We start from the raw sequence: 14,003 nt of genomic DNA on the forward strand, positions 1-14,003 counted from the left end.
ACAGTTGTAGGATTTGGGTTTTTTTTTCCCATATGTATCATTCTGTTTTCTTTCTTTTCTCTGTGTCATTTGTGATTCTGTTTTGTGGATGTGTGACAATGCTCTTTCCCCTGTTTTATTCTGTGCTGCATCATCCTCCCCTCCTTGTCATACCATCTCCTTTCTGTAGGCACTACTACTGCGATTGTAGCTTAGGTTGTCCTGACAACTTTAGAGCTTTTTTTGTCCCCTCCTGGTTGGTAGGCAATCCTTTTTTTGTGTATAGATTCCTAGATTTTGTACCTCATTTATTTCCATGTTTTGGTTTAATTCTGCAGCATTCAGTGGGACTAAAAGCTGTCCTTTTTATTTTAAAGAAGTGGAAACACTTTCAGGGAAACAACTGGCAATTAAAATGAAAGTTGCAGTCCTTTTATTGTGTGTTTTTTGTCTGTGGGAAGTGATGGAAATCTCAGCAGAAGTGGTCTGCTAGGACAGAGCATATTTCTTACAAAGTAGATAAATGTATTCTAGGAACAGCAGCCAACTTCCACAGCATTGTATTTTAAGAGTGTTACAAGACTACACAGTAACTCTTAAAATGAACTAAATATGTGTTTTGAATTTTTCAATAAAAAAAAAAGTATGACTCACTGAAGTGGAAAGAAAAATTGAATATGTTTATTATAAAGTCTGATTCCTTCTAGTAGTTTGGAAGCCAATGTGGATTTTGTGTGTTTCATGCTAAATGAGCAGCTTCCTGCTTTCTAGTTCAGCATATTTCGTCTTGTGCGGTTAGCAGTACCTAAAATATCAATTATTTATAGAGTAATTTGTGAAAGAAGAGAGATTTCCTTTGAAACATTTGTTAAAAGAAACAAGTCAGAATAACCTAAATATTGTAGGTAGTTGATATTCTCTTTTAATTAATTTGCTCTTTTATTCCAGTGGGGAGAGAAAAACACAAGGACTAGAGGAAAACCGATATCCCCCAAACAGTGAATTTTTCTAGCATGCTTTCCATCCAACTAATCACAGAGAGAGAGTGGGTTTTAATTTCATTTGTTTTGTACTCGCTGCTTGCGTCAATCTTCATGTTTTGCCACGTCTGATTAAAATCCAGGTGTATGTTTTGCAGTATATGCTTTGTATTGATTCCAAATGGTAGAATAATAATGTTTATCAGAGTTAAACTTTCAGGTGACTATGGCTGGAGTTTACCTCTCGGAGAAGAATATGAGCGAAAGAAGCATAAACTAAAAGAGGAACTTCGACAAGATTATAGGCGATATCTCTCTCAGGTAGTGGTTCTTGTCTGGTTGTCTGACTTTAATGAGTCTTTTACAATAAGAGTCATTTTAATTGAATAAAACTGAATAAGATCTGTGGGAAATTTGTGATAAGAAAGCAGTTGTTATGAATTTCAAAGGTTTTATTCAAAAGGTTTCAAAGACCTTTTGAATAAAAGCAGTTTCAAAGTGTCACCACTGGAAAGGGTTTTATATTTTAGGCTTCTAGAATACATTTTAGATTTTAGATCTCATTGCCATTTAGAATCTAGCAGTATTCAAAATTCCTTTATTTGTCTCTTTACTGCTTTCTTATTACTTAAGAATTTAAATATCACACTCTTCTAAAATATCATCCTTAAGTACTTATTTATTCTGCTGTCTGTAATTCCTCTAAGTAGTGTGACTCCATTTCCTGGCTTCTTTTTAGTTTAGGGATAAAAGAACTTCCATGCTCTGCTTAGCAGGATTGATTATCTGCAACAGTAATAATTTTAAATGGAAATGGTATGTATGAAATGTCCTAATCTTGGGAATATTCTGTATCCCTTCTTAATGCATCAGGTCGCACTAACAAAAAATCAGGAAGCAAATAATTTCCATTTGAAAATGCTGATCAGTGCCTTTAGTTCTTAGAATGGAATAATGGATTGGCTGTAAGAAAATAATCAGTTCTTGCGAAGTCAAATGTTTTTGAACAGAAGACATTTTTTTGAATAGTATTTTTTCCCTGATTTTAGGGTATTTCGCAGGCAAAAAGAAAGGTAGGGTGCCTGCAATATCTTTTTTTTTTTTCCCTATTCAATTAGTAGCTTTTTGCTTTGTTTGAAAGCTTCATGCCTTTTGAATTAAAAAAGAAATCATTACTTTTTTTGTGCTTTGTGTATTTGTTCGTGCTGTAGTGATTAGTTGTGATTAATTGCATTGCTTGTATTGTGCAGAATGATTGCTTATTTATTATTTTCTGTTATTATGATTTAAAAACATTTGCTGATTTCTGTTTTCCTTTGCATTTGCTATTGTTACTGCCTAATGCTGATTGTAGAGAAGTTTATTTTAGTAAACATTTGCTTCAAGGCATACATTAGATAGGTGTTAAGTATGTATATCTCAACTCATAATAAAGATGGGATAAAATAGTGAGCTCTTAAATATTGTAAATGCTCTTGGAATTACAGTGAAATCTCATCAGTGGTGCTTTAAAAAGCATGAAGCCAGTCAGCAGTGAGTGGTTCGAATGCAAGAATGAAGTATTTTGAGAAAAACAATAGCAGAGGCACATCTTTATGAGCTGCCTTCAGTTGTAGCAATTCTGCTATATATCATTATGCTGTCATGCATGTTAATGGTTAGTTTTCACATTTTTAATGTTGTGTATCCAGGTTTTTCAGATTAAGCAACTTCAGTAAAGGACCAGAAGGTAGCATGGTAGAAAATTAATGGCTGTTCTTTTTTGGGCTATGGATAACATGCATGTGAAACAAAATACATTAAGCATGCACTGGAATTCCTGAATTACTACAGCAAAGCAGAATGAACAGGCTTTTTAACTTCTAGTTGAAATGATGTGTATATAATTGTTGTTTCTTGTTTAATCTGAAACTTCAGAAGTTAGAATACTGTATGAAAACTTAATCAGTTTAATAATTCCCACCAAAGCACCTGAATAATAAAATTTTTGAGTTGAGTTTTAGTATTATGTTCCCAACTGAATTCTGTTTTCTACATATTTAGATGTTTAAGCTTTTCAGTTATGTTATATTAAGCTTGTAAAGCCTGAGGAAGAGATAAAATAATTATTTTTTTTCTAGGAAATGTAGCTTAGTTCTCCGTATTAATATAGCTGTCTCTGCGTTTGAATATTTGCACGGTGCTTAAATCCCTTACATCTTTTGTGTAGCTGTGGAATGTATAAGTCATAATGGCATGGTTTTGTACCAGAGCACGCAGAGCTCTTACCTATTTACTCTAAGCTTTTAAGCTAAGTTACAGCATAGATAATAGAAGGAAGATTCCATTCTAGTAAAATACCGTATCTATAGCAATACCATTAATTCCCCTCGTCAGCCCAAATCATGGAAATAAATAAGCTTTTTAAATAAATATATTTATAAAACATAATTTGATTGACTGAGAATGGTTTGAGGATGCTTTTAGTAAAGGAGTGATGTGTGAAGAGACAGCTAGACCTCGAGACTGAAGGTGTGTTCCAGAATTGCTTGGTGTTTGGCTGGAAGGGCTGATGTTTTGGCCAGCTCTACAGCCCAGTTTCATGCTGTGACCCAGGGAGCTGGGCTAAACAGTGCCATCGTGTTTTCTGCTGGAAGCTCATTAAGAAAGTAACTGATGTTCCATAAGGAATGGCAAGGTTTGGTAGTGGGTTGTTATCAGGAAATGTTGGTGATTGCTGTTGTAGGAAACAGGTAGTATTGATATGAAGAGTGGTGACTAGCATTAGCATGGGTTCCATCTGTTGAGATAAGAGAGAAACCAACGTTTTCTCTAGTTGGAAAAATTAATTTTTCATCTTAAGTAGAGCAACGTCTTGGAAAAATCTTTTAATGCTTATAATTTTACAGAAGAATTCAGTATTTTTTAAATTTTTAATACGTTTATCTTTTAATATGTAGAGACTAAATAGTCCTTGAGGTAGTATAAAAGAAAGTGCGATGAACACTTCCAAACATAAGCTTAACACTCAGAATTAACAAAGCCCTTCACTTACCGTATTCTTGACTTCACTTCATCTGTTCTGAGAAAATCCCACATCTTCAGTGTATGATGGCTATCATCTGTCTTTGTTTCATTGAACTGATGAGGTACATTTCAGCAGCTATAATTCCTAGCAGCTATTTAGCAAGTGAGATTGAGTGTTCTAAAGTGTAGTGAATTATGTTTTCTTTCTTCCTTGTAGAAAAATTACCTGACTACAGGTGAAGTAGACCCTTATACTCAGGGATTATCTCTTCCTATTGATGAGCGAAGGTCTGCCAAGGTGAGTGCCTGGAGGAAATTAAATGGTGTACAACTTGAAAATGAACCCAGATGTCTTAACTGTTACACAAAAATGGTTTCTGCCTACGTTTACAGGGCACTTGAGGTGTTTAAAAGCTCTCCTGCTTGTGCTTGTTCTTGTCCAGCTGTGCATACCAATCAAATAAAAGACACTTTTTTCTTACACCTGTGTATACTTTTCTGATTTTTTACTTATTCCAGACTGATGATAAGATCAATTTAAAAAATATTTGCTTACAATGGTTTCTATAGTGATATCACAGCTTAACAGAAAGTGTACTTTCTCCTATATGCAACTTGTTTTCATTTCTTTCACTGTACACTTACATGTCTGTACACTACCTGCTTATTGTCATGTAATCATTATTTTAAACAGATTAATCCATGAATGTAAAATAAAAGCTGATCTGCTATTTCACAAATTGCTACTGTTAGTACAGTTTTCCCATGTTTGTTTTTTCTTTGAGAGAACTATACTAATGTATTTGATGAAAAACACACATTCTCTAGATGTAACCCCTTCTGATCTCTGAGATGTCTAGTTTTGTTTTCATATGTTGGAGAAATGTATCAACTAGGTCAGTCTCTGTTATTGCATGTTGGTGGGGGTTAGACATGAAGATGCAACACCCATGTATGGTTTTTATTAATCTCTGCCCCATTGTTCTGAGGCATAGTATCTTTCTGTGAAGGCCTAAAACTGTCTTATGGGGGTCACTTGACTCTTGAAGCCCTCACACAGTTTGCATTATATTACCTCTTCCTTTCTTGTGCTTTCTTGTGAATTGAGCCATGACACTGAAACAGCAGAAATATTGTCATTTATTAAATATTGCTGCTGACTCGTTGATTACTACTGGTTTGTAAGGATCGTTAAACCCTGGTCAACACACAAGGAAAAGAGCTGGAGGACGACTAGACTGTTGTTGCATTCTTAGCCTTGTAGATGCATATTTTTTAAACCTGTGTTATTTTAGAATTACATTCTTGCTCTGTTTGTGGCTATGCAGTCACTGTACTCTGGCACGTGACTTCTGCTGTGGAATGTGTTGCTCCCGTCCTAGCTGTGCTTATAAATTCTTTCTGCCTTCTTTTGTCCTGACAATAATGTTTGGGCTTATGAGGAGCCACGAGACCTCAAATGAATGAAAAGCATTATGAAAAAGCCCCGAATCCCCAAAATTATATTAGTGTGAAGACAAAGGGAGGCAGCAAGAGTGAAATGCTTGGGGAAGTGGAAGAATGTGTTTGTGCTAGATTAAGTTGGTTTCAAGTTTTTGGGAATGGTGAAAAATATTTTTGGTTAATTCTGTGGAAAATAAAGACCTCTGAACTTGGGATTTTTTTTTTTTTTTTTTGTAATAGCAGTTTGACATTCAGTTGAGATTTTGTATAGAGGTTTGGTGTATTCTCTTTATCCATTTATGTATTGCTACTGTAGAAACTAAAAGCTGCCAGAAGGTGTCCCACTGTGCCCTGCTAAATAGTCAGCCTTTCTGCAGATAATGCTTAGAGAGTAATGCTTACATTTTTGTTTTCTGCACTAGGTAAAATGTGCAGTCACCCAGCATACTGATGTTTCTGCTGGGTGTTTTACTAGCTTTTAACCTGTTAAGGATGATGTTAGTCTCTTAGCCTAGGAGAATACCCCTCTGGCAGCTTTCATAGCTGTCTGCAGTTTCTGCAGTCTTTAAGGTGCCCTGCAAAAACATCCCTTATTTCTTGGATAAGGTGAAGAGATTAATTTAAAAGCTACCACTCAAAATGCAAAATTGATTCACTTCTCAATGTCTGTTCTAGGAGAAACTACGTCTTGAAAGAAACAAGGACTACAATCAGTATCTCAGGGATAAAGAAGAATGGAATGAAAAGCTAAGAAAACTAGCAAAGAAAAGCACAGAGGTAATTCACTTTTACTGAAGCTGATAGAAAAGAGAACATAAATAATCTTGTTGGTTATTCATTCTTGACTAAAACATGCAAAATAAGACAAAAGGAGCAAAGAATGTTTTTTACCTGGGCCGCATTTTCATGGATGGTATCTAGTGATTCCTGAGTATGAGTCATATGGCACAGTGCAGTTCTTGATTTTTACTTCTGTCATGTCTGTGTGGTAGAAGAATGCTTTCGTTCTCTGAAACTGGTCTCCACTTCATTCTTGGTGGTAGAAGTGGTGGCTAAAGAAGCTGTCTCATTGGACAAAATATTGAGCACCACACAGCGCTCCTTGCTTTTCCTCAGTCCGAGTTCAGTCCAGGAGAAAGCAAAACAAGTGCTAGCTGTCCAGTATATGATGCTTGCAGTTGTAGTCAAAATAATGTCTTTATTCTTGAATACAGACTGAGCACGTAGTTGATAGATCTCAAATTCTGAGCTGAAGCCTTTCTTTAATGTGTTTCAGTGCCAGTGACAATTTCTCATTTAGAGATTCTTAGGTTATAGACAGCTACAAATTTGCCACCATTGCCTTATCCAACCTGACAATTTCAAGTGGCTACCCAAATTTTCTTTGTGTGAACTTCGGAGAGAAAGGGATCAGACTTCGTACATTTGTGTCCCCTGTTTCTTGATTACTCAAAATCTTAGGTGCAGGGCCTGTAAAGATATAGCTGTTTTTTTCCTCAGTCAGATTTTGAATGAAAACTTGCTTTTGTATTCCTCGAATGTGATTTGCTTATATTCAAATTTTTAAATATTTTTTCCCATTAAACAGCATCAGATGGACAGGAATAAAAAACCAATTGCTGTTACCAGGCTCCAACCTGAGTTACGTCCAGATGTAGAGTCCTGTAGTACAGCTGCAGAACCTCTCAGGAAAGATGCCTTTACTTCCACAGAAGGTTATGAAGAGCTAAATAAGCGACGGCTGGAAGAAGACAGGTACCATAGGCTAGATGATGAAATTGAATTAAGAAGTCGACTATTAAATAAAAGACTTGATGAAGATTTGGATGTTCCTAGTAGAAGACATCGGGGATTTGCGAACCAATCTCTAATTCCTATTAGAAGGTATCACAGACTTGATGAGGATCGTGACTTTGATCGAAGATACTACAGAACGGACTATGATCCCGAGATAAGTGAAGAATTAGATCCTAGATTTAGATGTGAAAGTGCTTATGAAAGAAAACCTCCCCGGCTTTATTATTCTGAAAGGTATCTTTAACTCTTGTTTTCTACTTTATTTCTGTAGTCCTTGTTAACAGCCATGGTTTGATCTCAATGGAAGTTACACAAGATTCACATGTGAAAACAGAATTTTTGGACTTATTTCAGAAAATAATTTTGTTATCATTTTTGAAAAATGTTTAAAAATGGGACAAATACCTAATCAAATCTGTATATTAGGTGGCATTTTATATACAAACCAAGGGTACTGATGAAGTTACACCAGAAAAAGTACTTTTTATAAGTACTAATTGGTCAGAATATATGTGTTTGTGAACAGCCCAAGATAAAACAGAATTAACGCTTCTAGAAATAACAGAAGACAAATTCTGCCACTCTGAGTGGTGTTAAGTACTGCAATTGTTAGTTGCTGCTGGACTGACTAAATGATCTTTTGAGTCACTGTTTACAAGGATAATATTCTAGATAGCATTGCAAATGAGTATCTGGAAAAAACAATCTTCTACTGGATGCTCTTCTACTGGAAACACGTTTTCTAAATGGAATGAGTCATGCTTCTTTTCTAGTATCGAGTGGCAGTAGAGTACAGTAATGTTGAAAAGTATTTTTGTAGAGACATTTACTTCTCAGCAGTTCTAGTGTTTAAAAAAAGAAATCATAAAGGAATGAAGTTAAGCAAGTAAGTATGGGAAAAATGTGTGGAAGCATTTGAGAGGTGCAGATTATATGTCCAGTACGCTTAAAAGTGCGTATTTCCTCATGTAATGTTTCTGAATAAGACTGGCAAAATGGAAGCTCAGTGGTCAGAAAGACAGCAGGAGCAAGACTGTGTGTTCATGCTGAATGTAGTTTGGAAAAGAGAGTGCAAAATACAAAAATTTCTAATTTCTACCATGTTGTGCCACAGGATGGAGCAAAGGAAGTCTTAAGTAGGATCTTCTTCTCCAACAAATTTGCAGAATGAAACAGTGTAGAAGCTTGATTCAGCATCTAACAAAGATAGCTGAAGTGTCAGTGTTTTTTAGGAAAAAAAGCACTGCTGTAAAACCTGTATGTTAGTTACTACTTTGCAGACTTTTTTTTTTTTTTTAACTTGAAAATGCCCTTTCATCATTTTTGTATTAAATGCAATTTGTAGTCCAGTATTTTTTGTTCTTCGGAAGGAGCTCCACTTCATCTTTTACAAACTACAATTTTTTCTTCTTAAAGAAAGAGCATCTTGCCACTGACAGTTGAGCTTCTAAAGATTTCACATTTTTCTTAACACATTTCAGATGTAGTCAACCTTTTCCAGATCTTGTTTGATTTATAACAGAAACTAAGATGCAAGTCAGTGTTTAATAATTTGTTTGCATCCTTTTGCCTTTGATTATTGGCTGTAACTTAAATTACAGAGATTCACAGAGCTGTGGATTATCATACACGAAAGAATGTTTCTTTCTATATTTACATTGGATTTTTTTGGTTTTATTTCTTTAATAGGAGTTCCACGACTTTGCCCAGCTTTGAAAAATATACCTTTGTATTTTGTGTGCTTTATTTTTTCATAGAATACCTATTCTCGCCTTAGTTTCTCAAAGTAACTGGTCATTCTCAATACAGAGTAATTTTCAGAGCTAGAAAAGCTTGTAAATTCAGCTACCCTAGATGTTTTTGGGAAAAACTCACTTGTGCTTATATATAAGTGTGCTTATCCTTTTTAGCATCTTTGGAATTATTTGAAGTTTCTTTTTTATTTCTTCATACGTGAACACTTTGAACTTCAGCTCCTGAATTCAGGTATTTGCCATATTTACCTGTCTTTAATCTTGATCAAATGTCATCAGGTGCATAGTTAACAATAGCTTGTCATTAAAAAAGCTGAAATGACTGTTTCACTACATTTACCCAACAGCTGTGGCTCAAGTTGTTGTGGGCTTAATCCATTAGGATTAAGAGCAAGATGAGTTTCAATCAGTGCAGTCCAAGTACCCAAGTGTGTGATCCTGCATCACTTCTGAGATCTTGTCTAGGGTTGGCACCAGTGGTAGGATTGTGGTTGTATCAGTATAAACAACAAAGAGTAATAAAACTTGTCAGGGAAACTGGCTCTGCAGTGAAGAATTCCATAGAATCACCAAGGTTTGAAAAGACCTCCAAGATCATCTAGGCCAACTGTCCACCTGCTACCAATATTTACCCACTAAACCATGTCCCTTAGTACAGCATCCAAATATTTCTTGAACACCTGGTGGTGATGATTTCACCATCTCCAGCACATGACCACTCTTTTTGGGAACAAATTTTCCCTAACATCCAACCTGAACCTCCCCTGGTGCAGCTTGAGGCCATTCCCTCTAATCCTATTGCTCGTTACATGGGAGAAGATGCTGACCCCCACCTTGCCATAACCTTTCTTCAGGTAGTTACAGAGAGTGATAAGGTCTCCCCTGAGCCTCCTTTTCTCCAGACTGAACAATTCCAGCTCCTTCAGTCGCTCCTCGTGAGACTTGTGCTCCAGATCCTTCACCAGCTTAGTTGCCCTTTTCTGGACATGCTCCAGAGCCTCAGTGTCTTCCTTGTGAGGGGAATATCTGTTTTTGTAAGGAAAAGTGAATTTTACACAGGAAAGTTCAGCTAGCATGCAGTCAGCCAGACATTCAAGTAAAAAGACATTTTGTGAGAGATGTGGTATCCCTTTGGCTTGAAGGTTGTATGAAAGCAGACTTGGGAATTTGAATTCCAGACAAAATGCTGCTCTGACAATGCTAGCAAAGTGAATTGTTTCTAAAAAAAAAAATTGCATAGTATTTTCCAAATTGGTTCTGTTATCCAGTGTGCAATCAGGCTGAGGATTCATCTGCTGCACCTTTCATTTCAGATTAGATGTTTTTAGGCAACTATGGCTAAGTATTTTCTATTTCTTTAAGGCCCGATCTGGATGGAATAGTAAGAGATCTACCTGCAAATTATGAAGATGAATTAAAGGAGAGATCACACGTGCAACGGATCTCGCGAACTGGAAATTTTAGGTCTGGTATAAAATGTGTTTTGTACTACAAAATCATGGTGAGAGGAAAAGCCTTATTTAAAATCCCTAATCCAAAATTACCCATGCTTTTCTTACAGCTAAGATACTAAGCTAAGATGTAAATGCATCTGTCACATTTTACACAAAGCGTAACTAAATTCTCAAGTCCGATCTTTTTGTTTTCTTTGTTTTTGCCAGAAATCAGGCACAGATTAGTTCTTTAGCTAATGAACCTGCCAAGTCTGCTCCTGAAATGACATATGCTACAGGCCTCATTCTTGGTATGTATAGAAACTTATCTAATGACATAATTAGCTTTTCTTTGTGCATTTCACTTTTTCTTCATACTTATTTTCCCTGATACTGGTAAATAAGTGTTATTTACAAAGAGAAAATAATAGTAGTAAAAACTAGACCTTTTCCCACTTAACTTTGTAGAGCTTTCTAATTAATTCTGAAGGGCCCAAGTTTCTTCTTAGTTGTTATCAGGGTAAACCCCAGATACATTTTTACATTTTTTTTTTTTAATGATACAAAATGTTACAAATGTTAACCTGTACATTTTCAAAGACACCACAACCTGATACTCCAAAATGAATCCCAGAAGTATGGGAATGGGTGGTCACAATTGTGTGCAAAAACAGATAATTTGATTATCTCTTGCTGCTTAAATGTAGCCATTATATCAGTGAACATCATTATTGACTTTATTGGAGAGAAGTACTGCTAAGAATTTAGGATTCCTAGCTAAAATCAGAAAATAAGGCAGGAACAAGAAAATTGGTTCTTTAGATACAAGTCTTTGAGGGCAGGCTAAATTTTAGTTGGTGGCAAAATTGGATAATTTGTTGTTGCATGTTTTCAGCATTAGTTTCTGTTTATTTTTACATGCGAGTGTACTTGGTCTTCAGCATATGTGGCTGGATGATTTTTTCAGTGGTTTGAAGGCAGAATTAAAATCATGGTGCTGTATCTGTGTTTGCAAACATCTCACTGTACTCACCTGAGTACACAAAGTCTTCCTCACAGAAGATTGTAACTAGGTTGTGTAAAAGTTTAAATGTTTGGAAATAGGAAGTGGTTTCAGTTACAAGTCGCAACCTATGAGGTTCTCTTGCATACTTTGGTCACTTTGCACTCGTAGCACAATAATTGAAAGAAACTTGAGGCAATTGTGAATTGTGGGTATTTATTTTCCTTCTTTTTTACCTTCTTTCTCCAGCCCACTTCACTGGTCAGGTCTAAGTCACTGATGATCTAGAGTTATGGTTTTTTTTATTGTTATTTGTTTTGTAATTTATTATTAGTAGAAAGCTCCACACACTGGAGAAATTACCAGAATTGGAGGGGTTTTTTTTCCAAGTTCATATAATCCATGTGAGATGTAATCCCTGTTTTCCTTTTATATATTTGTATCTGCCAGTACTTCTCTAATTTGTAGTAGTCATGGAAACCATCTTAAAAGTAAACCAATATGCTTTTTTTCCCCCGTGGCTTGGCTAGTTTTTGTTTTAACTTTCTTTTTATCCAAAGTGATGGTTCATAATTTGGACATGCCACAGTGCAGCTTCCTTAGTGGAGGAGCATAAGAGGAAAAGAATAAAAATGTAAAATTGAAGTAGCACTTCTTCAGTCATTGTGTCGTTGTGTTGCATGTGTGGGAGCAGCTGAATCATGGCCTGAACCTCTGATTAACCACCTGAGGCAAGCAATGAGTCAGCTACAGGAGCACAGGTGAAGGCAATTCACCTGTACTACCAGAAGGGGTGGATCCTGGCTCCACCTCTCCTAATTCCCATTTAAGTGCTGATTGCTACTGAGGAAGGAGAGAGCACTTCTTGTGGGGGGGGTATTGTGAGCCTACAACATCAGTAAATATTTTCCATTTATTATCTTTCTATTGTAATAATCTTACTTAGCCTAACTTTCCTGTGTATTTCTTAATTATAACATCTGTATATTCATAGATTATACCGTGGCCTCATGGCATACCATGCTGTGTCTTGTGTTTCTGATTTGACTGACTTGCAGTGCATTTGCCCACTGCGTTTGTGTATTTTGTGAAGGGTTTACATAATGTGTGCCCATTTCCATTAGGTGATCAAGACCTAGAACTTCTCCAAAGAAAAAAGGAGAAATACAGGCAAGAATTAATTGAACAGATGGCTGAACAACAGCGAAATAAGAGGCGGTAATGGAAAGTTACTTTATTTTTAAAAGAGAGTGTCTGAAATGTAAAGGAATTTCATTAACTGAATGTGATAATTTTCAAGCTAGGTAGGTTAATTACATCTATTTAAGTTAGGGGAATGGGAACTTTAGTTTTTAATGAATTCACCAGCTTTCAGCTTTCTTGGTGGGAGAAGAGTGAGTAATTACTTTGAAAAATTGAAAATAAATCTTTATTTCCCTCCAGTTCAGGAAAGTAACCTTTCACTTTCAAAGTTCTTGACCATATGACTTATGCAGAATAATAAAATACCAATTTCTTACTTAAGTATTAGTAAGTAGTTGCTTGCTGAATAACAATAGAGATATACACAAACACACCATTAGGCCAATGAAAGGATAATGAATTAAAAAGTTACTTTTGACAGCTTCACTGTGATTGAAAATTGTACATATTGAACAAACCTGGGACTGGAGATTACAATATATTATTTACTAGTATAGTTCTGAATAGTTTATTTGAATATATTTATTAAAAATGTATCCTGACTCCAAAAGAAATCAAATAGATGTGTGTTACGATGTAACAACTCTGTATTTTCAGAGTTATAGCCGTTTCAGAGTTGTGATATTTGTGCTTTGAAAAAAATGAGTCTAGTTGTTGCTGCTTTCTGAGTTTATTTTTTTATTTTTTTTAAAAAAACAGTGAGAAGGAACTTGAACTCTCAGTTGCTGCTTCTGGGGCTATAGACCCAGAAAAGAAGGTGAGGAATTTGGTCGTCTTTTTTTTTTCCCTACTTACGTGAAATTTTTCTTATGTAAGGAGAATGTTAAGGAGCAAAAGCTTTCTTATGTGATTTAATAAAAAACAGGATGTTTAATGTTGTGTTACTTGTAAGACTAACTGCAGAGCTACTACTGCCTTCACTTCCTTATTAGGGTAATTCTAGTAAAAATTTTGATCATCCCATACGTAGGAGTGGACTGTCAGTGCCAGTAACATCCATGGCAAACTGCTTGTCACATAAGTATGATGATTTGCACACATCATTTGCATGTGTGTTTTGTTTTTTAAGAGGCCAAAGCCAGTGCATCTTGAGTGATGTAGATGTCTTCTACTGGAGACGAAGGATGAATAACTTTCTCAAGCAAGAGTAAAGTGGTTATTATTTAACTGGTTACCAACTTAAATTATCAGTTATTATCGGTACTATTTTTTGAGGAAAGTACACCATAGAAAGGAACTTCAGGTACTTCTGGTGAGAGGCATGAAAGGAGCTCTCATTTTCCTAAAAAATGAATTTGAATGTATTGCTGTAGCTTACTGTCAGCAATAAAGTCAGCATTTGAGGCAGGAGACAGAAAATGCAGCTAAATAAACAGCTAAGCAGAACTAAAATTCTTGCTGTACA

At 35.7% G+C, this 14,003-nt stretch overlaps 1 protein-coding gene across 10 annotated transcripts in view; it reads left to right on the plus strand.

The window, feature by feature from the left end:
• The window catches only part of CSPP1 (centrosome and spindle pole associated protein 1), a 52,974-nt gene that overhangs the window by 5,675 nt on the left and 33,296 nt on the right, over nt 1-14,003 (plus strand). For 9 of the 10 annotated variants that reach the window (XM_031604869.2, XM_090137676.1, XM_031604867.2 and 6 more), the window contains exons 4-11: nt 1,180-1,280; nt 4,183-4,263; nt 6,084-6,185; nt 6,997-7,439; nt 10,322-10,423; nt 10,621-10,703; nt 12,520-12,613; nt 13,298-13,355. In XM_031604869.2, the coding sequence (XP_031460729.2) occupies nt 1,180-1,280; nt 4,183-4,263; nt 6,084-6,185; nt 6,997-7,439; nt 10,322-10,423; nt 10,621-10,703; nt 12,520-12,613; nt 13,298-13,355 (1,064 nt within the window). The remainder of the gene's footprint in view (nt 1-1,179; nt 1,281-4,182; nt 4,264-6,083; nt 6,186-6,996; nt 7,440-10,321; nt 10,424-10,620; nt 10,704-12,519; nt 12,614-13,297; nt 13,356-14,003) is intronic. The other variant, XM_090137673.1, reaches the window with a different exon arrangement.

The sequence above is a fragment of the Phasianus colchicus genome, chromosome 3, assembly GCF_987193195.1.
Source record: "Phasianus colchicus chromosome 3, bPhaCol1.hap1.1, whole genome shotgun sequence".
In the NCBI taxonomy this organism is placed as follows: Eukaryota; Metazoa; Chordata; class Aves; order Galliformes; family Phasianidae; genus Phasianus; species Phasianus colchicus.